Source organism: Sabethes cyaneus, chromosome 2 (assembly GCF_943734655.1).
Source record: "Sabethes cyaneus chromosome 2, idSabCyanKW18_F2, whole genome shotgun sequence".
Classification (NCBI taxonomy): domain Eukaryota; kingdom Metazoa; phylum Arthropoda; class Insecta; order Diptera; family Culicidae; genus Sabethes; species Sabethes cyaneus.
Window position 1 is genome coordinate 231,706,152 of NC_071354.1, and position 26,967 is coordinate 231,733,118.

At 39.6% G+C, this 26,967-nt stretch overlaps 1 protein-coding gene across 1 annotated transcript in view; it reads left to right on the top strand.

The window, feature by feature from the left end:
* Positions 1-23,834, top strand: part of LOC128736775 (uncharacterized) — a 165,108-nt gene extending 141,274 nt beyond the window's left edge. The window contains exons 9-13 of the mRNA XM_053831263.1: positions 4,088-4,210; positions 6,551-6,805; positions 14,379-14,633; positions 23,365-23,504; positions 23,667-23,834. Of these exons, the coding sequence (XP_053687238.1) occupies positions 4,088-4,210; positions 6,551-6,805; positions 14,379-14,633; positions 23,365-23,504; positions 23,667-23,834 (941 nt within the window). The remainder of the gene's footprint in view (positions 1-4,087; positions 4,211-6,550; positions 6,806-14,378; positions 14,634-23,364; positions 23,505-23,666) is intronic.
* The last annotated feature ends 3,133 nt before the right edge of the window (positions 23,835-26,967 follow it).

Below are 26,967 nucleotides of genomic sequence, written 5' to 3' on the forward strand. Positions count from 1 at the left end.
TGTCCATATCTGCCCCATTTTCTACCATTTAAACTCAACTTTTTCTCATTTTCTTCACTTTTTTATATCAATTTCTCTCTATTTTTGTTCCACTTTCTCTCCAATTCTCCCACATTTTTTCCATTTCTGTCCCACTTTCCCCACATCTCTCCCACTTGCTGTTCATTTCTTTGCTATTTTGTCTCACTTCCTCTTCATTTCTGATCCACTTTCTCTCAATTTCTCTCCTCTCCAGTTTGATCCCACTTTCTCTCCATTTAATCTAAACTTTTTCCCATTTTCTTCACATTTTCATCTCTATTTCTTCCTATTTTTGCCTCACTCTTACTCCAATTCTGTCCCACTTTCTCTTTATTTATATCCCACTTTCTCACTATTTTGTTCCACTTTCTCTCCAATTCTGTGAGATATTCTCTCCATTTCTGTCCTGCTCTCCCCGTCTGTCCTCTATATTTCTGTTACATTTTGTCTCCATTTATGTCCCATTTTCTCTTTACTTTTTTCTATTTTCCCTCGACTTTTTCCCAAATTCTTCACATTTCTGTCTCACTTTGTCGATATTTCTATCCCACTTTCATTTCTTTGCTGCTTTCTTTCCACTTTCTTCATATTTTTATACCACTTTCTCTTCGTTTCTCTTCCAGTTTTTCTTCGTTTCTTTTCCACTTTCTCTCAACTTCGAACCCAATGTCACCCAATTTGTGTTCTATTTTTTTGTCCACATCTGTCCCACTTTCTCCCATTTTCTCTCAACTTTTTTCCATTTTCTTCACATTTCTTTCTCTCTATTTTTGTCTCACTTTCACTCCAATACTGTCCCACTTTCTCTATATTTTTGACTTACTTTCTCTCCTATTCTATACCAACTTTCTTTCTATTTTTGTCCCATTTTCTCTCCATTTGTGTCTCACTTTCTCTCCTTTTCTCTCTCTCTAAAAAAAAATCTTCTCAGATTTACCCTTTATTTATCGACAGCTTTGTTTTTATGTATAATAAGTTCAAGTTGTCACGTAGTTTTCGAGCCGTGAATCTCGCATGTGCATAGTATTTTTCGATATAAATTAAATTAGGGTTGTATATGAGCACCAATGGCATTATATTATATGTGAAATGTGATGATGCAGAGGATTCCCTGGTCCTTAGTAGCAACAAGTATTGGACTAGCATTCCCTCCCATCCCACCAGGACCCGCATTCAGACGTGGCCGGCGTCGGAATTGATCAGCTTGCAGGGACCTGATAAGGTTGCACAATGCGGAACGGTGTGCTGTCCCAATCATGCTTTTTCCAGCCATCATTTTGCAATTTTAATCAGTACTGGTCAATAACGGAGTAGCAGCACCCGGGCGTTATCCTATGCCTAAGCTTATGCTTATTTCTATCCCACTTTCTTTGTATTTTTCTCCCACTTTCTCTTCATTCCTGTCCCACTTTCTTTCTATTTTGATTCCAATTTCTCCCGATTTCTGTGTCATTTTTGTCCATACCTGTCCCACTTTCTCCCATCTACTCTCAACTTCTCACTTTCACTCTATTATTGTCACATTTTCACTCCATTTCTGTCACCCTTTTTCTCTATTTTTGTCCCACTTTCTGTCCAATTCTGTCCCCTGTCCCAATATATCTCCCACTCTAATTCTGTCTTGCTCTTTCTATATCTGTCCCATCTGTTCTCTTCTCATCTATCCCACTTTCTCTGGATTTCTACACAACTTTCTCTCGACTCGACTCGACCCTCCTTTTTTCGACAGACTTCCTGCTGTTAGAGGACATGGGGCTGGTGTTACGATCCTACTGACTCTGTATAGCAAGGGCCGCTCAGCCGAAACTCGAACATATATACATTTCTGTCTCATTTCCTTGATATTTTTGTCTCATTTTCTCTCGATTTCCGTCCCACTTTATCTACATTTTTGTCCCGCTTTTCCTCCATTTATGTCCCGCTTTCTTTTTATTTGTATCCCAATTTCTGTCCATTTGTGTCCCATTTCGTCCATATCTGTCCCCATTTTCAATCCATTTCTGTCCCACTTTGTCTCCAGTTCTGTCCCGATTTCTCTCAATATCTGTCCTTATTTCTCACCTTTTCTGTACCACCTTCTCTCCTTTTCTCCTAATCTCATTCTGCCTTTTACACGCTATCTTTCTCCGTCTCGATCTCTCTCTCTGCTTCTCTGCCTCTCTCTGTGTATTCCTCAATGTCATTTCTATGGATCGAAATAGACCAAAAAATTAAAAAGTGATATCAAATTATGATTCAAATCCTTTTTATCTTTTTAACACAACAATGTCACTTAAAAAATCGAATTCCTGTTGCTGATGCTGTTAATAATGGCATCAAATGCTTTGCTCATATTGCTTGTGTTGCATTGGAGATATACGGCTCGATATACGATACCTTATCGTATTAAAGATGACTGTAAACTAATGACTCGAATAATTTCGGAAACGCTTAGCAATATATTGTATAGCAATAGCCCAATAATTTTGTATCTCACTTCTAGTTGCATGAAGAGATTTTTGATTAAGTACTATAATATTTCCCTAAGGTAATGATATTAACTGTCCCGAGCAGAAATTAAAAGAACTCTTATGGCTTGGCAAGTTAAGTATATTTCAGCTCAATTCTCGATAATCTTGTGCTGAACCGTGTCTGTGCCAGATTGGGAGGGATGGCAAGTGGCTAAACAGATGTTCCCAGTAAACCATTTGGTTTGTATATCTCGATTGCAACTGAGGTATACGAAATCATATCTGAACGATAAAGTTATATTTCACGCCATATAAGAGCATATATGTACCAAAGTGGAGGCGATATACGTGTGAAAATTTTGACAACTATTTGTAATTCTATTTTGCGCAGTTTTTATAACACGCAACTAAATACTCCTGAATATATGATATAGATATAATCAAATATTGCAATTGTCTATCCTGCTTTATAATTCACAGTCATGAATTGTATATGAAGACACGCACGACTGCAAAACAACTTATTGTTCACTTCAATTTGACATACTCTAATCATTATAGAACTCCAATATGAAATTGACATGAAAACGATTTAATGTGAACTTTCTATTACGATTTTGTGTTATCTGGGGTTCCGCTGTTCTAATTGCCAAGCGGTATAAGTCAGTTTTAGCGCTAGTACCATATCGAAAACAGTAATCACGCGCGAAAACATAGTTTAAATGGCGTTAACCTTTGTCGGGTACTGGCAGTATATACCTACTTTCAGAAATAAATGAAATTAAAGGAGTTTTTTTATCAATTGCATTGATTCCTGTGGTGCTGGGGTTAGCGGTGTCGGTTTATTCAGTTAATTTTACACAAAAAAAATTCATCGTAATGCTTTAGTATGGCATGTTGTACCATCTTGCTGGAAAAGAAGGTCATCATCATCAATTTTGTAAAATTTTAGGTAGAAAGAGTTAATTAACATACCGCGATAGCGCCACCTTTGAACGTATTCATACGAAACTCTTAATTTCAAACAAGTAGGGATTTATAATGCCATCAGCCATAAATCGTCCCGACCGCATAGGTCGTGTCTTGTGCACAACCCTTCTGATTTTTTTTTCAATAGTCATGTATACATCAGTAATAATCTTTTCACTACGTAGCTAGTACGTAGCCATTTAAGTGGTTTAATATTGCGTAGAGAAAATTTACTTTCTAGCTTATTAACATTTGAATGAATAACGAAGCCTACAAAATTTCTTGAATTTTGATAGAAAAATGTTTCATCCCTATTGAAAAACTTATTATCTCTTAAAAAATCCCTGATCCCTGATCAAGTCAAGCTAAACACCATTGTTTGTACTCTCGTATCTTATTTAACTGAAGTCTTAAAACTGAAAAATAACTAGTTCCAAAATCCAGCAGTTCCTTGACTGTCACACTCGAATTACTAATAGCAACGACAATCTCTACGATTTTACGCGCTTCTTGCGCGTAAAAAAGCTCATAAACTGCGAAATTTCACTACTACTAAAATTTGGTCGATAATTGTGGTTTAATTAATCACTTTTTAGGATTCAAAAGAGTATACTAAAATGGAAAACATTTTTTCTCTCTTCTTACAGATACGAACGAGTGCAGCAGTGACAATGCCGGTTGTCAGCATCACTGTATAAACAGCGACGGCAGTTACTACTGCTCGTGTAAATATGGCTTCAAACTGGATCCGGACAAGCACGGCTGCCTAGGTTAGTATGTATGCAGAATAATTTCACTACAAAGGTAATTAAATTCGAACAAGTTTTACCTCCATTTGCGTTCGATTGTGTCGTCACACAACCCCGGGTTAATGTTTTATTTTTCGATTAAACGCAATTGAATGTATATGATCAGAACCGAGCAGGTTGAAAAGATTGCTGTTGATTGCAAAGGGCTGCAAATCTATGGAATGAACTTTCAGTATTGAAACCATACAAGCGGTATTGTGTCAGCCAGCCAGAACTGTTACCAAAGGATTCATTGTTGGTGAAACAAGTGGAACAATTATATGTACATTCATCACAATCTAATTACACTTTGATAACGTCCTGATTTATGCATCGAGACAAACGACAACGCAACAACGGTAGAAACTGAAGCAAAGGGAAAATTTATTACTAAATATGCTTTGGAATGGAAACGGTAACCAAGTGTGGACAAGTCGAAGTTCTCCATGCATGGAGCGAAACATTCCCCTCATACTATGTCTAAACAATATATAACTGTTTTGTCATTCTATCAGAGCTAGTTGTAGCCAATATCTGAGGACAGTTGAACTAATCCTTCTCTCCTGTTCTGATTTACAAGTATTTTACATGCCAGGTTCTGCAGAACTCACCGAATAAGACAATTTGCATCAGCGATGAGAGCACTGCAGGCTGGATGTGTAATATAATTTATTTACTGTTTCCATCACGGATTCCAACAGAACACACAGAACCAAATTAGCCCTTCACTCATCTCCTCTTGTGAAGTAACCACATGTAATCATAAATCGGTACCGACTGTCAATGAGAAATCGCTGAGTCTGCACTTCAGTATAGACAAGCTTCGCCATTCCGCCAGTCGGGATGCAACCAAGCCAGGACTGACCTACACTCCGCCGAAGAGAGCGAAATCCACTTGCGTAATTACATTTCCGAGCAAAGTTTCCGCTGAAGCTTGCAATTATAATGATGGGAATTCATTTTATCCCATTTATCAATGCAACCATCATCCGAAGGCGAAATTTGCATTCATTCATGCAGTGTAACGACGGCGGCAGCGGCGCGATCCATTAGGATTATTTTGTCTCATTTAATTTTCCGCTGCTGCCGGTATATTTTGATCGCACTTTAATTAATTATTAATTTATTTCCAAGTGTAATTTAACCTTGATGGTTCAATGGCCTTTTCGCGCGGTACTCATGATGATGATGATGATGATGGAATGCTAATGATCTGAAAATCCTGCTTTTTAATTTCATGAATGCCAAATAGTGAACAGTCATGTGTTAAATGCGAACAGGAGAGACGTTGGAATTTATCGAATCATTCGAATATTTTTACGCTCAGTGCACAGCTTCAACCTTGCCTGAGCAACGGCGAAAGCTAGGAGCCAGCAAAAAAAAAAATACCATGAATTCCGGAAGCGGTGTCTGTCGAAATCTGGCCGCAGTGAGTGGAAAGTGCGACTGCAAAACTCTTATATCTTCCTTCACGAATTCGTTGAAAATGAAATTGAAGTTAACGAGTAATGAACGATAATGGAAGGAATTTTGATTAAAATTGCAAAGTGCTTTCCGAACTCGACATTATGACACTTACCGTGGTTCTCCGCCGATGAACTCACTGATTGACTGCTGAAATTGCTTTATAACCCACCAGTAAACACTTGATACGTGCCTACGTTATTTCTTTCAAAAAAAAAACTTCACTTTATCGTCTTCAACCCAAGTTAGAATAATGTTTTTCTCCTGAGAACTGAAACGTACAGAATCGCTTAAATTGGAGAAAGATCCTTTCCGCACGATTTGATTTGCGGCAGCATTTCAATCCTTTTTTCGTCACTTCCAGGGTTGAGACATAATCAAATTTCTAGATAAAATTAACCCCCCCCCCCACTCCCCCCACCCCCGCACGCGCAGCAAACATTTCGATGTCGAGGCGCAACTTTTAATTCACCCGTCGTACGGAAACCCGAAAGAACCGGGTGCACGTGCTCTCGACACTTGCCTGCCGTGTTCCGGCTAGCGGGCGAATCGACCCCCAAAGGCTCGATTCGTTTCCGCTTTCCATTGAAATCACAAACAAACTGATTCTGTATTCCAGTCACTTTTATGTGGTTCACAAGTTCACCGCTTTGCCCTCAACGACCTCACCGCACCCGGTGCGGTCGGTCGGTCGTTCTTCACGTTGAATTCATACTGAAATCGGCCTATTTCAATCTAAACTGACCACCGACCGACCGGAGCAAGCATCATTCGTTCCTAAATAAATTAATTTCAAACCCTTTTCAAGATGTTATCGCATTTATCCCACTGCCACCCTCCTTTCCACCCTCTCAACAGTATTGAACGACTCGCTGAAGCTGGCCGACGTGGCCTGCCCGCCGCTGTTTCCGCCCCGCCACGGCTATCTGGAGTGCAGCAGACCGATTGACGAGATCTCCGACGGACCGAACGGCGGCCGGCTGAAGATCATCAACCGACCCGGAAGTCAGTGTATACTGAAATGTCCGACCGGCTACCGGCTGGAGGGAAAGTATTCCAAGATTTGCGGTACCACCGGCGAGTGGATTGGCGACGAGAGTGGAAGCTGTATACGTAAGTTTTCTTTCTTCTTTTTTTTTTTTTAGCTGTAGATCATAGTCTTCTCTTTAATCAGGAAAGTGAAACCGTATTATTTTAAAGCCTTGTGGTGGGAAAAGGAAAACTGAGATTCGTGTTATTTGGAATTAAAGCAGGAAAAGTTTATAGTAGTTACTTAAGTCGTAAATATTATAAAACTGCTTCTATAAAGCTCAGTTATCGTTTTATAATGGGAGTCAAACTTGGGCTCTCCTAAATGAAATTCACGTGATTAACATGCTAGATGAAGCGAAAAATTATCCAATCAATCTTTAATATAGACAATTTTGGACCGATTACGTCGAAAAGTATCTGACTTTTGTTTGTTAACTAAATTTATTGATTATAAATAATGTGAATTATTTTCCAATTTCAACTCATTTTGTTTACAAAGAAATTCATGTAAAATAAACCAGAAAAAATTGTTCATGCAAGAGATCTGATTAAATGTATACCTGTCTGCAGTGTGACTTCCCCGATCCAACAGAGCTGGTTTTACTTAAGAGTACCCTTCCGAAACAAATAGGAGTTTCTGCAACAACAACAACAACAACAACAACAGTAAAAGACAATTTATTAAAATGGCGCTTCGAACAATATAGGCAGATAGGTATCTGCACCGTGTCCGTAGTGCATTGAATATCCTCCTCCTAATCTTTACGGGAGGTTGTTTGAAGTTGTTCAGCACAGAATCGTTCAAAGACTGGAGAAACTTTTTCAATTATAATTACACTTGTTACACTACTAGTCTCAGGTATTCAGTTCAAGCTAGCTGCTTGGAAAATTCCGCCCTGATCCTGTGCTCTTTTGATTGTTTCGTTATTATGGTAACAGAGACTGCACTGCAGGCTGTGCAGACTTAAGGAAATCGGATTCAACTGATTTCAAATATTCATTGTTTCACACTCATTGTTTACACACTACACACATGTGTAAAATGACCAGCACTGTATTATTTATTTAGAGACTCGAAAAAAGCGAGTCACATTAGTTCCCAAGCAGCACACTTTTGGTATTTCTTGTTGCAGCAACTTATTTATGACTGAAATTAGTCATACATCAGTTATCAGAACTGCTGCTAGTAGGATTTGGAACTTTTTCGCATGATTCTACAGATGCTGCATAGCTCCACAACATTGGATTTTTTTTTACATATAGAAGAAATTGAAAAATATCAATGCTATAAAAGAAGTATAGGTATAAATAATTCACAAAATGCCACAGTCAATAAGTTCTGCAAGAACTAGAAGGAGAAAAAAAAGAAAATCGTTGCAGTTCAGTGCAGTCTATCATAATTCGAACGACGAAATATAATTTGGGATCATTATGGTTTGCAGCCACGCGGGTAGCAAAGTACATGTCATTAAAGAATAAAGAGAACAACAGCGGTCCCAGGTTACTTCCCTGCGGAATACCAGACAAGGTAACGAAACTATAGCAAAACATAAGCGCCTGTGGTCGTCCTTGTTAAAAACTAGTTATATTATCATAGAATGGCACAAGCGCATGGACCTCGAGCTACTGGCACTACTTGGAGAGATTCACATCGTATTATACCTGTCGAAAGTCAGCACGCTGCGGTGAACCCCACCAGAACCAGAAAAAGAGGGCTGATAGATGGCTTGACCAGGTCGAAACCGACTTGCGGGTGTCGAGACGAGCGAATGGCAACGGGTAGCTCAGAACTGAGTACAGTGTAGACAAGTTCTTGATACAATTCGAGCCACTCCGGTTCTATACGGCTGATGGAGGAAAGAGGAGGGGTGATAACAGTGGTTTTGTCCCACCGAACATCAGCAGCCGGTCAGTCAACTATGAGTGAAACCTACGAATTATTTTATATTCAACATCAGCAGCTGACTCGACAACTAAACGACAGTAAACTAGGGATTCATTTAGCTCGTAATGTGCAATGTGAGAAAAATACAGACTTGCTAGTCAATGTTGATAGTCAGCAAGAAAATCTTCGCGGGATCTTTAATTTATCCCAACGTGTAAAACAATATAGTCTCTTAGAAATTACAAAATTCATCATAAACTGCCACTAAGGTTGTGAAGCCCCAAACACTAGTCCTAGCCCTAGCCCTAGCCCTAGCCCTAGCCCTAGCCCTAGCCCTAGCCCTAGCCCTAGCCCTAGCCCTAGCCCTAGCCCTAGCCCTAGCCCTAGCCCTAGCCCTAGCCCTAGCCCTAGCCCTAGCCCTAGCCCTAGCCCTAGCCCTAGCCCTAGCCCTAGCCCTAGCCCTAGCCCTAGCCCTAGCCCTAGCCCTAGCCCTAGCCCTAGCCCTAGCCCTAGCCCTAGCCCTAGCCCTAGCCCTAGCCCTAGCCCTAGCCCTAGCCCTAGCCCTAGCCCTAGCCCTAGCACTAGCCCTAGGGTGAGTAGTAACAGTCCTTTTGTCGACCCTCTGGAGTATAATTTGCTACTTAAAACAAAATGATAAATCATTTTTCGTATAGAGTGTATTAAAATTTGAACACTGCTTGCAGGTGTATTTTGTTTTTTCATTCGTTTAGAAGTCGTTTAGTAGTAATGATGGACGGAAAAAGGGAACTTATGATAAGTCTGTTTTTGAAAAATTTTCGAACGTGTGATATTTTAAAGAAGCTGAAGCCACTCGGAATAAACGATAGGGTAGGGCGGGGCATAAGTGCGATGTTTGAAGTTGTCATCAATTTTCGTGAGATATAAAGAAGGACAACAATATAATATATTTTATAGTGATGCAGTAACTCAATGTCTTCACGTTCTTTCTTCTGATCAAGTGCAGATTCGCACTTTTACCCCACTAGCGGGGCAAAAGTTTGAAGCTAGAATCCATGAAATTAGCCCAGCAGTAGCTAACAAAACCATATTATCTTCAACCTGCGTTATGTTTCGGTAAGGAATATTTCCAAATTGCACCTTTTCTATTTTGCGCTGGTGTATTGCAGCCTCCGTTAGATCGAAACTTTTCCAAACGTTTGTTTTTTGTTTCATCAGCGGAAACACATTGTTTTTTTTCGGCCAACATCTGTACAGCATACAGTTTTCTGCAGATATTTCATTTCTAGTGTCTGTAATATAGTGCCTAAAGCTGTATATAATTAGCTATACATTTTTGCCTCGTCCATGAATCGCACTTTTGCCCCGTTCGTGAATCGAACTTTTACCCCGCTAGGCGCTTGACGGGGTTAGATTAAATTACGGAAAAGCGAAATATATTTTGTAAATTATTTTCGCCATATTTTCAAAACAGATATGTGAGTGATGTAAAACGCTGCTACAAATTTTCAACAAGTAATATCCTCCTGTTTATATCGTATTTGCCGTATAACGAAAAATTACATCAAAACCGCCCTAAAATAACATTTGCACATAACTCAGCAACTATGCTTCGTAAGCAACCAAAGTTTACGTTAGATTTAAGCTGCTAAAGTAGTCACCCATCCATGCCAATGCAGAAAATTTACTCGGAATCTGCACCGATAAATCATTGAATCGCACTTTTACCCGCATCGTACTCATCTTTCGTAACATCTAGTGATACAAGGAAACTGGTTCTTGGAAAATACTCCACGAACCTGGCCGTAAACGCATTGTAAGGACACCGGAAGCCATTACACGAGTAATTTTGAATGATGATCATCGATTGAATCTGCTTGACTGAAAATCAGAAGGTTGCAAGAGTCGAAAGACAGCTGCTCAAACGGTGATTATGAATTTCTGTATTCGGACCAAAAAATGGACCTGCTACATGATCACCACAACCAACAAAATCAGCGGATATCTCGGATCAACACATCTTTCTGTTATTCCTCGGGGCAAACTGGCTGTTCAAAGGTTCTAGTATGCTTCCAGAGTGATGGTATGGGGAGTTTTCTCCAAAAACTTGAAGGTTCCATTGCTGTTCATTGAACCTGATGTTAAAATCAACACTAAATATTAAATTGATAAAGTTTGGAGAACCATTTGCTTCCCATCGTCAAAATACGCTGCAAGAATGTACCACATTGCTTTCAACCAAATTCTGCACCGTCTCACTAGGCGAAAGCTACGCAGGCCTGTTTCTTCGCCTGATTTGAATCTTCTCGACTTCTATACATGAGGTTACATGCAAGGCAAACTAGGAAGCACCAAGGATTGCCAGTGGATACAACGTTTAGAGATTTGGCATGAAATACCTCAGAATATCGTGCGTGCCAGCTGTAACACTTTTCATCAACCATTGCGAACGGTTATTAAAGCAAAGAGAGAAAGATTTCAGTTGGACTTATTTAAGGCAAATGATACGGATGTATTTTACTCAAAATTAAAATTTATGCAAGCAAGGAAATTTCCCTGGAGGGGGCCTAGGGGGTGCCAACAAAAATTCATTATTATCTTGTTATGCCGGCTGTCAACGATAGCTCAGAGTTTCGTAGGGAATTACCAGGCGGGCTCCATGGGGGCCCGTGCAACTACAGATCAGATTTTTACAATCCGACAGATCTTGCATGTCGGTATGCAAATGTCGGGAGTACAACGTGCCCACGCATCACATCTCAATTGATTTCAAAGCAGCATACGATATAGTCGATCGAGACTAGCTATGGCAGATTCCCGGTTTTCCAGATAAACTGACGCGACCAGCAATAGAAAAAAATCGCTTATAGCGCTCAAGATCTTGACATAGGATCGATCAGATTCAGATTCATTTACATCACTACTTGTATGCGACAAATACTTTGTACTTTGTCTGTACAGATTATGACAAAATATTTCATAGCAGATCATGTGCATTGATGACGTTGAGAAATATCATAGATATAGGCGATCGGTTATGTGTAGTGCGTGAATCGCAATACAAACAACATGAGTAACCTTTTTTCTTGTGGCTAGATGAAATTTTACACTGCGATCGACTAGTGTGAGAAAAGAACAAAGTGTACTGTACGGATCGTGACCTGTGACACAGTTAACTCACATAAGTACAGTTATGTAGTTTCTTCTATTTTTTTTATGTCGTGGTGTTCGTCATGTGATCTAAACCTCTTCATGGTATGCGTTTATTATCTCAAATAAATGTATGTCTCTTGATATGAGACATCTTTATCACTGGTTTCTGCTTAGTGAACATCAGACTGGCCAGAACATATTCCAGCCACCAAATCCGCTGAACTACAATATATTAAACTACAACAGTGTGGAGTAGTTGTGGTTTCAACAAGACGGCGTAACATATCCCACCGCGCATAAAACAACTGATTTATTGAAACATTTGGCAAATGAAAAATTTCCCGTAATTGACCCTTAAGTTATCAATAACTGTCGCTGCAAGACCTAATCAGAGCCGAGCCGAGCCGAGAACCATAACACTGACCTCAACGAGGTTCGACAACGGTACAGAATCCCCCGCCTAAAGTTGGTCTACAATACGATCCGGAAACAATGCCAGAAATGTATGAACGAAGTGGCAATTCCACGACTACCAGCCATGAGCGACCTGCCACCAGCACCGCTGACCACCCGTGCCATACACTTGCACATTGCACACACACTCAGTACCGATTCCTGTTTTTTTGGCTTTACGTAACGTCATAGGTAGGAGGGCTACACCGGCAGTCATCTATAGTAACCAAGGGGCCAATTTTCGTGGCACTAATAAGAAGCTGAAGGCTGCTCTCGAAGGTCTGGATCGGGAACGGCTGAGGACCGAGTTCACTAGTACCCACACTAGCTGCAGTTTCAATCCACCAGCATCCCCGCATATGGGCGGAGCGTGGGAGCGTCTAATCCGCACAGTCAAACAGAACCTCAGTAAGCTACTGCCGAAACGCCCGATCTCCTACGAGATCCTGGAAAACGGGCTGGAAGTAGTGGAGAGCATTATCAATTCATGACCACTGAACAGTATACCGTTGGAAGACGACGACTCGCGTCTTCTCACACCAAACGACTTCATGCTAGGCTCGTCTAGTGGATTGAAGCCCTGGGTGCATACGCCTCAGGGTGACCATCGGCGCATTCCGAGGGGGGGGGGATGTTGATCCCACCACGTCTGGGGACCCGCCGATCCCCAATGCTCCTATTGCTAGTAATGCTCACGCGTCAACGCGACTACACCCAGTCACTGTCGAAGGGATCGTCGATAGCACGAACCGTCGTGTGAAGGTTGTGAAACGTGGCCAACCTAAACAAGGGAGAACAAAAGAGTACCATACAAGCGATAGGAAATGATAAACATTTATTCCTACATCTAATCTTTCTACCTTCCAAATAATCAAAAAAGAATTGTTTGTTCGAAATGTTATCAAGGTATTTTTTACCTCCGATATTAAAATGTTCACAAGCGGAAGGATGTAAGATGGGGTAAATTCTGACGACACCACCGATGCAAAATATGCCGTCAGCAGAGGCTCATTCATATGGCTGATTTTATACGCACCCGTTTCGTTGTTCTAAATGCAAAGTAATTCTAAATCGCTTTCCACCGTAGAGAAATGAGATTTAGAATTTCATATTATATCCTTCACTAAGACAAACCGGTCGATATTAAATCTTCACTCCTTACGGGACCATAATTGACATGTCGCATGTGGTCACGTAAAGTGAATCGAAAAATCACTTATCTAATGTAACGTACATGTGTTGTAGTCTTTTTTCCCAGAAGCTGACATCGCTGCTTTTTTCACATAAAATCCAGAAAGAAACGAGCAGTAAAATATAATCATCATCTGCCGTCGAGAGCCAGCTTCAAGATTGCGTCAGACGACGTTGCTTTTTCTAAACTATTAGTAAAACTAGCACATAATTCAACCGGGTGTCACAACTTTGCACTACATCCGTGACCTCATCGAGCGAATCTAACCCGACCGGACGTGTACGTGTGCCCGGAATGTATGTTATCTTTGCTGACTGGGGCGAGATAAATCGCAGTCAGAGGAGCGAGAGAGAGAAAAAAAACTTTCCCAACCACACCGTACGACAACCGGCCGGCAGCCACCGTCCTTGCAAGCCGTTACGTCCACATTCCAGCAGCTGAAATATGAGCTCGGTCACTTGACTTGGCCCGGTCGCCAATTTTGATGGTGCCACACGTATGTCCGGGTTTAGTCGAAAAGTGCAATTTGTTCCTGAAACAAACTCATGCGTCCGGTCGGTCCGGTCATGATCGGCCGGATGGGCTGCCAGTTGGTTTTGCAGCACGATTAGTCGTCCCCTAATCGAAGTTGTAATTGGTTCCGCTTCCGTTTGGCAGCCCGGTTCAATTGTTCGGATACGATTTCTGAATCAGTGTAAAACTTTATCCTGCACCCTTTACTACCCACCTACACGGAGCCATGAAAAGTTAACGAGCTGCACAGTCTCTGAACTAGTTCAATTAGCCTGAAACAATAGCCACGTACAAACAGTGCACATACATATGTGCATGTACCGTCTAAAAGGAAAAGTTTTTCGCACAAACACATAATTGAGTTGCTCATTTCCGGTGAAATTTACCCAAACACCTAATTGCTGACCCGTGTTTTCGTGTCTATCTCTCTTCCGGTTTCTCTATTTTTCTTTTTCTTTGCCCCCGTTGCTCGTCGCTAGGATTTCCTCAACCGAGGTTGACCTGTCCTACCAGCGTGAACGTGGAACTGCATCCGAACGAAACGGACACGACGGCGGTGAAGCTGCGCCGACCGAAGACCGACGTCAGCTGGGAGCGCGACATCGTGGCCGAACCGCTCTGGGCCAAGAAGGACACCCTACTGCTGCCGCTGGGGTCGATCAACATCAGCTACACTGCCAAGCATCCGGTTTCCAAGCTCACCACCAGCTGCACGTTTGCGGTCCATGTGATAGGTAAGATTGCAAGTATAAATACATATAGCTCGGTAGCGACATGCAATTGTGTTTCTTTCAACTGCGAAAAAGCGCTGTTGCTGTACCATATTGGAACGAAATAGAATCAGGATTAGTTGAAACTTTGCACGAACTTTCCTGGCGGTAATTTTGTGCTGCTTGATAATCCACTCTTTTCAAATTTAAATCCCTCAATTCGACCCCATAGAAAAGCTGGTTGTTGCTAATTAACAAATTGATAAGTTAGAGCAATTAAAAATTAAAATACGAATACGAAACTTTAGGCGAATTCAACCGAGGCTCACTCGTTAACTTATAATCTGATCCGGATCCTGTGAGCGGGGATTTCCGGGCGTTTCCGGAACCGTTCGAAATGAAACAAACAACAACAACGAAAACCTGTGCTCTGCTCACTAGCGTGCCCAGACATAAAACTGAAGGTGGGGTACCCGACCTTTCAGAAAAATCTCATAGCCTGGAAAATGAAGTACTAGTAGTAGGACGGTGAATTTATTATTACTAATCACAAAAATACCGGCTGATTAGGTTGAAAAGTCCGGACTTTTGGGTGCAATAGAATTTAAAATCGAAGTTGAAATTGGACTATAAACGCGAGTGGAAATTGGACCTGACATAAGGCAACAAATTAGGCTTGAATCTAGACTTTGGATTGAATTGGAAATTGAACTTTAAATTGGATTTGCAATTGGACCTACAGTTGAAGTAATTCGGAATGGAAGTTTTACTAGGAATTAGACATGGAATAGGACTTGGAAATGTTTTCCTTCGTTTCATGTTTCATTTTTCTTATTTTTAGACTTCTCTTTTGCCTTTAAACTATTTTTTTTTCCTAATTTTCATATCCGTTTTCCATCTCTTCGTTATTCTCTTAACTTTTTCCATTTTTCAATTCCAGTTTTCGTCTTTTTCCTACTCTTTTGTTTTTATTTTGATCCCTTTCCTGTTTCGTTTTTCGTCTTTTAAATGCCCCATGTATTCTGCTTTTCTGTCATTTTCATTCTGTTTCCGGCTCTCTTCTTCCACTATGTTCTTCGGTTTTCCTTTTTCATCTCCCGTTTTTCGTCTGTTATGTTTTCATCTTGGTTTGGTCTGCACATGTCTACATGTTTTATTTCTTTTCTGTTCCGTTTTTCTCTTTTTCTGTCCAGTTTTTTCTCTTTTTCTCCCTCTTTATCTTCTTTTCTGTTAAACGGTACGGCCATTACAAGTATTTTAAAAAGTTTTTGTCTCTCCGGTGTTGCGACACTGAACAAGAAAGAGAATTTTTTAATCGAGCAAAAAAAATGGACTTTAGGCATTTTTATTTAAAGTTTAAACGTGAAAACCAAATCTTTTCTTGCTTTTAATAAATACGTTGTTATTTTTCATGCAAAAATCTACGAAAAAAGACAAAAGCGAAAGAAATTTTTTGGCTGATTTTCGGAAATTCCACTGTTTGAATTCTCATTTCTATTTCGTGCTAGAAGTCTTAACTCAACTCGTACACTCATTTTTCGAGTTTTTCAGGCTATAGAGCTCACAGACAATTGACTTTATAAGAAAAATTAACTCGTGACCTACAAATTGTTTTTTACCCTCCGATTTTTCAAGCCAATATTCAAGGGGGGGGGTGACAAAAACTTTAAAAATGATTTGCAATGGCCTTATTGGTTTTTTTCTCATTTATCTTCTTTTTCCTTCCGTTTTTCTTCTTTTCTTTCGTTTTCCTTTTTGCCAATAGCGTGGTTTCTGTTTCATAGTTACGTTTTTCTTCGTGTCCTGTCCAATTTTTTTTCTTATTTTCAGTCCTGCTTTTTTCATTTTTCCCGTTTTTCGTCTTTTGTCTTTATTCCTCTTTTAGTTTCTAGTTTTCGTTTTTTTATCTCCTTTCCTCTTCATTTATCTCGTTTAACTCTTTTCACCTCCTTTCCTTGTTTTTCAGATTCGTCTGTTTTCCCCTCTTAGGTTTCCCGCTTTTTCTACTTTTCTGTCGTTTATTCTGTTTTTGGCCTTTTTTCCCTTTGGTTCCCGGTTATCCATTTTCATCTCCACTTTTCGTCTTGTATATTTTGCCTTTTTTCCTGTTTTTTGTCCTATTTTCCCATCCCATTTCCATTTTCATTCCCCATATTGACCTAGATCTACTTTTGTATCCCGTTTGACCTCTTTTTCCCGTTTTCTTTGTTTCCTCTTTTAGTTGTTTTCTCACTCTAGTAATTCTTCCTTTTCTCTTTGGCTTCTGTTGTTTTTTGTTCCATTTTACATTTCTTGCATTGACTGAAGTTTTTGGAGCGTCTTAGTAGAATACTGAACCTGGAAATTAAAGAACTAGTTCGAAAAAATGCGTATCTGTCAAGAATAAAATATACATAGTGGAATTAAATTGGATAAGGTTTTCTTTTTATTTAATTTTCAGCTTCCTGTCTGTTCTTTTCTTATTTGTCACGTTCTGTTTTTTGTTTATTCCATTTGTCTCCTTTACGTTGTCTTTATCCTCTTCTAACGCCCCGGTTTTTCTGCTTTTCTGTCACGTTTATTCTTATTTTGGCTCCCATGTATTCCTTTGTAATCCGGTTTTCCTTTTTAACCCCCAATTTTTTATATTATTCCTGTTTTAACTTTATTTGGTCTGTTTTTTCCCGGGAATTTCGGGAATGGGAGTTCACATTTCTATTTCGTGCTAGAAGCGTTAACTCAACTCGTACACTCATTTTTCGAGTTTTTCAGGCTGTAGAGCCCACAGACAATTGATTTTATAAAAAAAAATTTACTCTTATCCTACAAATTATTTTTTTGCCCCCCGATTTTTCAAGCCAATTTCCAAGGGGGTGGGGGGAGGGGGGGTTGACAAAAACTTTGAAAATGATTTACAATGGCCTTATTGTTTTCGTCTATTCCTTTCTTTTTTTGTCACGTTCTGTTTTTTTTCTTATTCTATTTATCATCCGTTTCGTTGTCTGAATCCTCTTCAGACACCCTGTTTTTTTTTTGCTTTTCTGTCACATTTATTCTTATTTTGGCTCCCATGTATTCCTTTGTAATACGGTTTTCCTTTTTAACCTCCCGTTTTTCATATTATTCCTGTTTTAACTTTATTTGTTTCGTTTTTCCTGTTTTCATTTTCCCATTCCATTCTCAATTAGTGCTCCCTTTTTCCCATTTTCCTCGTTTTACCTATTGGTTCTTCTCTTTCTCGCTATTCTCTTTTTCTTTTCCGTTTTCCCTTGTTTTCTCTTCTTTTTCGCTCTTTTCAGTCTGAATTTTCCTCTTGTTTTTTTTCTCTCTGTTTCGTTTTTCGTGTTTTTCTTTTTTCCGAGTCTTGTTGTTTGTTTCCTGTTAAGTTAACTCCTTTTCAAGCTTTTTGTTTTCGTGTGTTCTCTTTTTACTCGTATTATGTTTAGCCTGTCCTCCTTTTCTGTCACGTTCTGTAGTTCTATTCCATTTTCTCTTACATTTTCTCTTATATTTTCCCTTCTCTATATTCCTTCTTTTATGTTCCCTTTTCTCAATTTTCTTTCTTTCATATTCTGTGCTCTTGATATTTTTGGTTCCGGGTTCTTCCCTTTTATGTCCAGTTTACCCTCATTTTCTTCGTTTTCTCCACTATCTTTCTTTTTACTGATTTTTCTTCATTTCTCTTTTGTTTTTCCTCTGCTGCCAGTCTTCCTTTTTTACCCCATTTTTCCTTTGTTCTACCGTTTTCTTCTTTTTCTTTCCTTTTTTCATTTAATTGTATTGTTTTTTCTCTTCTTATTTAATTTTTTTCTGTTTTGTCTTTATTTTATTTTCGGTTGTTTAATTGATCACACAAAATATTTAAATTTTCTGTGGTATTTTCCATTTTTCTTATTCCTTATGTTGTTTTTCGTTCGTCTTTTTTTTGCTTCTCTTCCCGTTCTTTGTTGGTTCCGTTTTCCCTCGTTTTGATGCCCTGTTGCCCCGTATTTTTCTGTCCACTTTATTCCAATTTTGGCTCCTTTGTTTACCTTTGCTGTCCAATTTACCATTTTTAGATCCCGTTTTTCGTCTTTCTCCTTTTTACTTTTTCTCTGTCTTCTTTTTTTGTCCCATTTTCCCATCCCATTCTTATTTTGGCCCATTATTCTCATTTTATATCCCATTTTGACCTCTTTTTCCCGTGTTGCTCATTCCTCTCTGAGCTTATTTCTCTCTCGCTAGTTTCTTTTTTGAGTTTTTTTATGTTTCATTTTCTTTCTTTTTCTAACCCGTATTCTCACCTTTTCTGTCACGTTTGTTTTTCTGTCTCGTCTTTTCTGTCTCCTCTCTCTCACTCTCGGTTTTACCCGCTCGATTGCCTATTCCTTCTTGTTTGGTCCCGTTTTTCAGTCTTGTATTTGCTTATGTTTTCTATCTTTTCCGTTCATTTTTTGTCTTTTTCAGTTCCGTTTTTCCTCTTCTCTAACCTTGATTTTTGTTTTCTGTCCCGTCAACTCTTTCTCTATATTTTTATTTTCGTATGTTCTGTTCTTTCTTTTATTACGTCCTATTTCTCGCTTTTTCTGTCACGTTACTTTATTTCCTTTTATCTCATTTGTCTTTCGTTATCTAGTTTTCTTCTTTTTCTTTGTTCTTTTTGTTGAATTTGTATCGTATTTTCTTCTTTTCTTTCATTTACATACATTTTATCTTTTAGTATCAATTTTTTTCATTTTTTTTCTCTTTTATTCTGTCTCGTGTCGTCTTTTTTATTGTTCTGTTTTTCTGAAAATAAGAAAAAATGCGACAGCAGTGTCACATTGTTTAATCATGTATTATTTTTTAATTTTACTAAATTTTCTCTTTATTTCTTTCCCATTTTTCATCTATTGTTTTTTTTTCCTTCTTCTTCTTCTTCGTTTCCAATTTTCGTCTGTTCCTAACTCCTTCTGTCTCTTTCCCTTCTCGCTTTTCATCTGTTCCGTGGTTTTTCTCTTAGATGCTCCATTTTGTCTACTATTCTGTAGCGTTTATTCTGTTGTTGGGTATCTTTTTTCACTTTGCCATCCGGGTTTCTCCCGTTTTTCGCGCTTTTAATTTTTTTCGGTCCGTTTTTTTGAGTGGTTTTAGCCCAAAGGGTCATTCACCACACTTTCCTGTTTTTATTTTCTCCTTTAACTGTCATATTTTTCCATTTCTAACCCATATTCCGTTCCTGTTTTGTCCCACCTTTCTTCTCTTTTTGCCGTTAGACTTCTTTGCCCCGGTTTTCTTGTTTCCTACCCGTTTTTCCACCTTTTCGTCGCTTTTTTTTGTTTTTCTGCCCCACCTTCCCTCTCTTGTTTTCTATTCTTTGTTATCCAGCATTTTCTCCTTCTGTTTTACCCTTTTTCTGCCCACTGTTTGCTCTTTCTCTTCCTTTCCCGTCCCGTTTTTCGCCCTTTTTATTCTTAAGTTTTCCCTTGTTTTTCTCTTCTCAGCTCCGTTTCCGTTTATTTCTTTCGGTTTTTCTCATATTCCGGCCTATTTTTCCACTTGTTCAATCTCGTTTTTTTTGTTTTCTACTCCGTTAATTCCGTTTCTATTTTGTTTGCTTTCGTCTGTTCCGTTCTTCCTCTTATTACGTCCTGCTATTTCTCTTTTTCTGTTTGTCGCTTTATCCTATATTTCCTCTCTGTTTTCAATTTTGGTGCCTCTGTATTTTCTGCGTCACTTTTCCTACTTTTCCATCAAATTTCTCCTCTTTTATTTCGAAAAGATGTTTTTGTTATTAGTTTATTAGGACTTTTTAGACGCAAGGCGTTCATTCGAGTCCTATTTAGAAAAGAGAGTAAGTTTCTGATAAGAAAATCGATAAATTAGTTGATCTGAACGGATGAATTGCGAAATATAGGATAAAAAATCTGTTGGGTTGCTCAATGGTAGGTCAACCAACGTCTCTCGATTGTCGGTCAAGTGTGATACGTGTAAACCACCGCACCACCGCACCCTTCTATTGAATGGTCTAATATCTAGTTTTGTTGCGCTCTTCCAATTTTTACCATTCTCCACACACTTACTCAGCGACAATATAGGTTTTTTTGTGTGACTGCTCTGAAGTATTACTTTGCTTCTTTCGTTTTTCTTCTATTTTGTCCAGTTAGATCTCATTTTCTATTTCGTTTTCTTTAAATTTGAATTTAAATTTACCATTAAATGATTGGAAATCAACAAATAAGAAAAAAAAATTCAAAAAATTTTCAGGTGACAGAACATAATTTTCCGGTTTTGCTTTGAAGTTCTCTACTATTTACTTAACTTAAAACTAGACTTCAAATTGAATTGAAAGCCGGGCTTAATGTTGAACTTGAAAGAATTTAAAATTGGACAAGAACTTGACATGTATTTAAATAGTTTTTTTAAAACGATGATTCTACAATTGATGAAGGGACGGAAAGGGAAAGTAATGAAGAAGGATTTTTTTTTCCGGGAATGAAAGGGAAGGGTGGAAAGGAAGGGGGGGGGGTAATAGGTAGCTATGCTTAACAAGTTGTCGTTGTGACTCCTATCTTTTGTCCAATGCTGGAAGGTGCATGGGTCGAACCAAGCTGTAATCAGAGATTATAACCGGATTTGAACCCACAACACCTGCTGGATTACCTACGAATGGCCGAAACACAAATGGCCGAATCACGAATGGCCGAAACACAAATGGCCGAAATAACGAATGGCATAATATACCAAATGGCCGAATCACGAATGGCCGAATCACAAAAGGCCGAATCACGAATGGCCGAATCACAAATTACCGAAACACAAATGGCCGAATGTCATATTCGACCGAAAATATTCATTGGGTACATGCTGTCCTTACTCGCTGCCGCTCGTTCGGACTTAACTAAGGGATAATCCCTAATAGACAGTAAACCTAGGAAAATGCATGCACCTAAATAGTAGTGGTTTCTGCAGGGGGGCTGCCCCCCCCGCAGTGGCCGGCGCTTCCGACGGCGGGTCACCGGCGCACACTCGCGGCCTACGGCCATCTCGCCCTAAATCATCTAGGAAACATTTGCTACTAACACGGTAAATACGTCTCGCACCTTATAATGACGATGGATTTATAATTAAGAAATATGAGATAAAAACCAGGTAAAAACAAGTTTATTACCCTATCACTAAAGCGGCCGTAATATTTCATTCAATATCCCGCCGTGTCCATCTTTGTTGACCGCACATAGCAAAGCCAACAGTTGTGTCCATTGTTGTTGAACACGGTTTGCTTTCCGCACGGTAGTTGGTAGTTGTCCTGTGACAAATGAGTGCATCCGGCGATTCATCCGATGTTGCTGGTTTCAACGATGAAGAAAGTGCACCTGTCGTCAAAATTGTGTTGTCACAGAGAGGAAAACCGATGCTTTCCATTGATGAGGTACTATTCAATAAAAACAAGCAGGTAATGTACGCAACTATTGTTGGTTCCCATCACCTGTCAATGACCAGGATCATCACAGAGCTGCGGGTGGACAAAAGGCGATAGAGAGGAACATCCTTAGAATTCTTCAAGGGGATGTTCCGAATTCGCGCCGAGAAATAGACGAAAAAATCTACTCGAAATGTGTTAATGCTCACAAAATGAGCAGCAAAAATGTTGTTGACGCAGTTGCGGTTTTATTAAGCGCTAAACAAAGACGTTCGTTAAGCATGTTTTGTTTGTTTAATAGTAGTAGTTTGTTTTTTGTTTGATTAAAGTTATTTATTAACTACTTGCCAATTCATGGTTTTTTATTGAGTAGTTATTTAGGCATTCCGAAAAATTTCGGCCTTTCATGATTCGGCCTTTCGTGATTCGGCCTTACGTGATTCAGCCTTCTGTGACTGTTATTGAAATTCGGCCATTTGGATTTCGGCCATTCGTGATTCGGCCATTTGTGTTTCGGCCATTTGTGTTTCGGCCATTCGGTACCAGCCCCACCTGCCAGGGCGTGTCGCTCACTTCTTTTGTCCAGCGCCTCTGTGGTTCAAAGGTACATGGGTACCAGTGAGCGACACGCCCTGGCAGGTGTTGTGGGTTCAAATCCGGTTATAATCTCTGATTACAGCTTGGTTCGACCCATGCACCTTCCAGCATTGGACAAAAGATAGGAGTCACAACGACAACTTGTTAAGCATAGCTACCTATTACCCCCCTCCCCTTCCTTTCCATCCTTCCCCTTCATTCCCGGAAAAAAAATCCTTCTGCATTACTTTCCCTTACCGTCCCTTCATCAATTGTAGAATCATCGTTTCAAAAAAATATTAATATATGCCTGACCGCATTTCAAGGTCATGACTAAAGTCACGAGTTTGGTCAAAGTACTTAAAGTTGGACTTAAAAGTGGATTTAAAATTGGTCTTGAAATTAGCGCTGGCAATGAACATGAAATTGCACTTCGAATTGTATTTGGAATTGGACTTGAAACTAGACTTAAAATTAGACTTGAAATCAGTGTTGAAATTGGACATGAAGTTAGAACTGTATTTGGACTTAAAATTAAGCCTAAATTAGGTTTGATACCAAACCAAGCTAACTGAACTTGAAACTGAAACTATTTTCACGCAATCAATTTTCTTATCGCAAAAATAGTGGCAGGTTGAATTAAAAAAAGCAAGCTTCTGGGTTACAGAAATAGTTTTTTTTACACTATATTTTAAAGAGAATGCGGGGCACGTACCCCAGAATACCCTAGCCTAGGCACGCCAGTGCCTGTGCTGAACATTAACCAGCAATGTATGGTATGGTCGGTACGCTACCCGATAATCTTCTTATCTTCCACAGCTGGTCGACCTCCGACGGTGGATTTCTGTCCGGATACGCAAATCTACACCATCGAGGGTCGCCACGAGAGCGTTAAGGCCACCTGGGAGGAGCCGATCTTCTCGGACAATGTCGGTGTCGTCACCATCACCAAGTCCAACGTAAGTTGCCAGTACTTTATTTAACAATTCACCGTGTTCGCTTTTTGTTTTGTTCCTCTCGGATGTTTAGCATCCGGCAAAGCCGGTTGTGTAAATGTTAATCCTCAAAATGGTCATCATTCTCGTTCTCGTTCTCGGTCGTCTCGGTCGGTAATTAAACAGAGCCCCGGTACGGACTTCGGTGCCGGCAGCCATCTCATAACCTACGAGGCCCACGACGGTGCCGAGTGGAGCTCGAAGTGTGTCTTCAAAATCGTGGTCAACGTGAGCAAGCGCAAGGACGTTCAGCATTACCAGCTTCCGATCCTGTACAATCGGTTTTACTTTTAATTGTGGCAAACCGCTTGCTAGTGTGTCCCTCGGTAACTGTCAGCCATCCCCTGGTAAAGTCCCGATTGTAAACGACTACCTACTTTGCTGGTGTTTTTATTTTTTTTCCTCTTCTGCCGGGAACAAGCGAAAGCTGCTTATACAAGCTTTTTTTGCCGCATCCGCCACGAAAACCCCTTCCAGGAGCTTCGTTGGCTAACTTTTGTTCAACAGCGTAGCAACTAAAAAGTAAAAAGTACCGAATCAAGTTTAAAAACTGAAACGGCGAAAAAAAATCTGTACATTACAATAAAGTTAGTTTAATGCTCAGTTTAAACCAAGCGACAAAATCGCGACGAAAAAAAAAGAAGAAAAAAATTACAAAACAAAAAAGTGAAAATGAAAACAATAATAAATTACTTCGAGCGAAGCAGAATAATTATTATACTGAAAGAGAGAGACTCCGAGAGGGTCCAGACAGCAGCGGCGGCTGCCGCAGCCGCTGTCGCTGAAAATGGTAACGGGAATAATTTAAGGATAAGGACTTTTGTAAATAGTTCGGCTTAGGTCAACAACTGAGAAGCGGCGCCGTCGTCGCCGCCGCCGGCCGGTTCGTGCACTTCTTGTGACCGGACCGGATCAGACCGGTCGGTGGCTGGGGCGAAAGTTTTGCTCCCTTTTCTGCAAATTAGCAAGTTTGATTTTTTTTAATTGGCTGCACAAATAACCTAGAGTGAATCAAGCAAACGAACGAGAAAGCAACCAACCAACCAACCAAAGTAAGAAGAAAATTCCCGTAAAAAAGCGTAAGCTTGTGTACTTATCATTTGAGCTGAGCTGAGTAAGTGAATAGAATACTATTTTAGCGCATAGTGCGAGTTTTAGTCGGTAAGATGAAAGGAATAATAATGAAACAATATATCACTTTCAAAAAATGGCCTGAGATTGGTGTTCTCTTTCGGAAAGCTTCGCTGATGACCGTCAAGTCCTTCGACCAAGGTTTGCTTTGATGATGACATGACCGTAAGTAGGTACTTTGCTTAACCCAACATTAGTGTTGAAAAACTATGGAAGCAAATCTCTGAATTACAATCACAGTAAGCAACAATAATTTTAACATTCGCATTGAAACAAAAATTCCACGATCGTTCAGTTTGTGTTTTATTATGGATGACATCCTCATGACTGTCCAAATTTCGGCGGTTAGTGGAGAAAAAATCGTTGCTGAGAAAAAGGTAAGTGGATATAGGACTAAGTGTCCCAATTTTTACATGCAATCTACAGGGATAACCGGGCCACCAAAAAAGACAGTTAAAATCCATTACGGCATAGTATTGCCAATATGGTTGTTATCGACCACGTCATTGGCTCGAAATAACGGAGTTGTCTTCAAGTATTTTTCTTTTGGCGTCCAAACGAGTATCTACGTGTCTTCGAGATAATACAGCAATTCCGTAAAATTGTCTGGTGCTGCAACCCTAATGATATCGTAGGGTCCGGGAATCTTGTCCGCTGGAATAAACACCAGGTCCAAAATGCTTTTATAAGTTGAATAGACCGAATCATTCTTTACGAATTCCGTTAATTACCTAGTCCTTTACAGCGCTTAATCGTTGTAGGCTTTCAGTTGATCCACATAAAATTGCTCGTTCGACATGTTTATCCACATTTGCTAGCAAGAATCGATCGCCAGTTTCGGTTGTCTTGAAGATCGGGATGTGTCGAGATAAGAATGGCAGTATTTTGACGCACGATCACCTGAACACCGTCTGCAAATTGCAGTCCCAAATCATGTTCCGCCAATTCTCAACTGTTGTAAACAAATTTGTAGGAATTTATTAAGCCGATTTCGTCAAAGGACGGTAAACTACAGATCAAATATTTACACTGCGGCAGATCCTTCAAAAGGCCGCGAACACAGAGTACCCATCAATTGCTCATTGCCTGCAAAGCTGCATATGATAACATCAACTGAAACGAGCTACGGAAAATCATGTATTAAAATGGTTTCCCCAGTATGCTGATCAAACCGATTCAATCTACGTGCAATGGTATACAGTGCTGTTCGTTTTTTATTGTTTATTAATTAAAAGTCATCAGATTTCTCTATCCTACTGACTACTTAATAATTAATAGCTGGAATTCTAAATCGGGTAAAACCAATCAAGTCCGAGAGAGGATTCTATAGCATTAGCCCGAATACCACCTACCCGAATAACATATGCCCGAATATAACGTTAGAGGTTCCGTAACCGCAAGGCTGCAGAATACACTTTGACCAACGAATCCTAGAATCAAAACCATTCTATTTAAGGATGGGATTATTCTCACGTCACACTTTACCGAGTCACCGTTTGTTCATGCTGAATGTTATATTACCTCAATCATGATACTTATAGAGTTAACCGTATCAGTATATACCACTAGAGATACCAATACCAGTATAGTATAGTATAGTATAGAGATACCAGTATATGAAAGGATCTCGAACGCACCAACCAAGGATTGTACAGTTATACAGTTGTATATTTATACAGTTCAATTTAATCATTCTATCGAATACAACGTATTCACATTTATTTATTACAAACAAATTGAAATAACCTATGATAAAATTTTAAAATAATAATAAATTAAAGTAACTTATGAGCTAATTGAAATAATTGCAACGCCTGTGGGGTAATTTACAATATTATCTTTATCGTATGTTTCAAAAATCGTGGAAAGCTTTTCATCCTTTATAAGGATTTTTTTCGCTCTCTTCGCTGCTGGTTCCGACTGTAATGACCGTATAAACTCCGCATTTGTGTGTTTTTTCTTCCATCTGAAACTGCCTGAGTAAATGGTAAAATTTTGGGTGACCTTTTCTGAATACCGAATCCCACTTGTTGTGCAATCCTTCTAGGTTGTTTGATGTCCTAGGAATATTATCCTGGACATTCTTGAACGATGACCCCAATCGCGGGTTAAAAATTGGCCCACGAACCTTCCACCCTTGAACGTAATATTCAGAAAAATAATTTAAAAATGGTTCTAAGAGCGAAGCGCATTCGGCACGCAGCATATCAAACGCATGAGGAACATCCTCAGATCGAATGAAGGCCAACCCTACGACTTGTTTGTAATCTAATTGAATCTTGTAGTTTCGACCGTA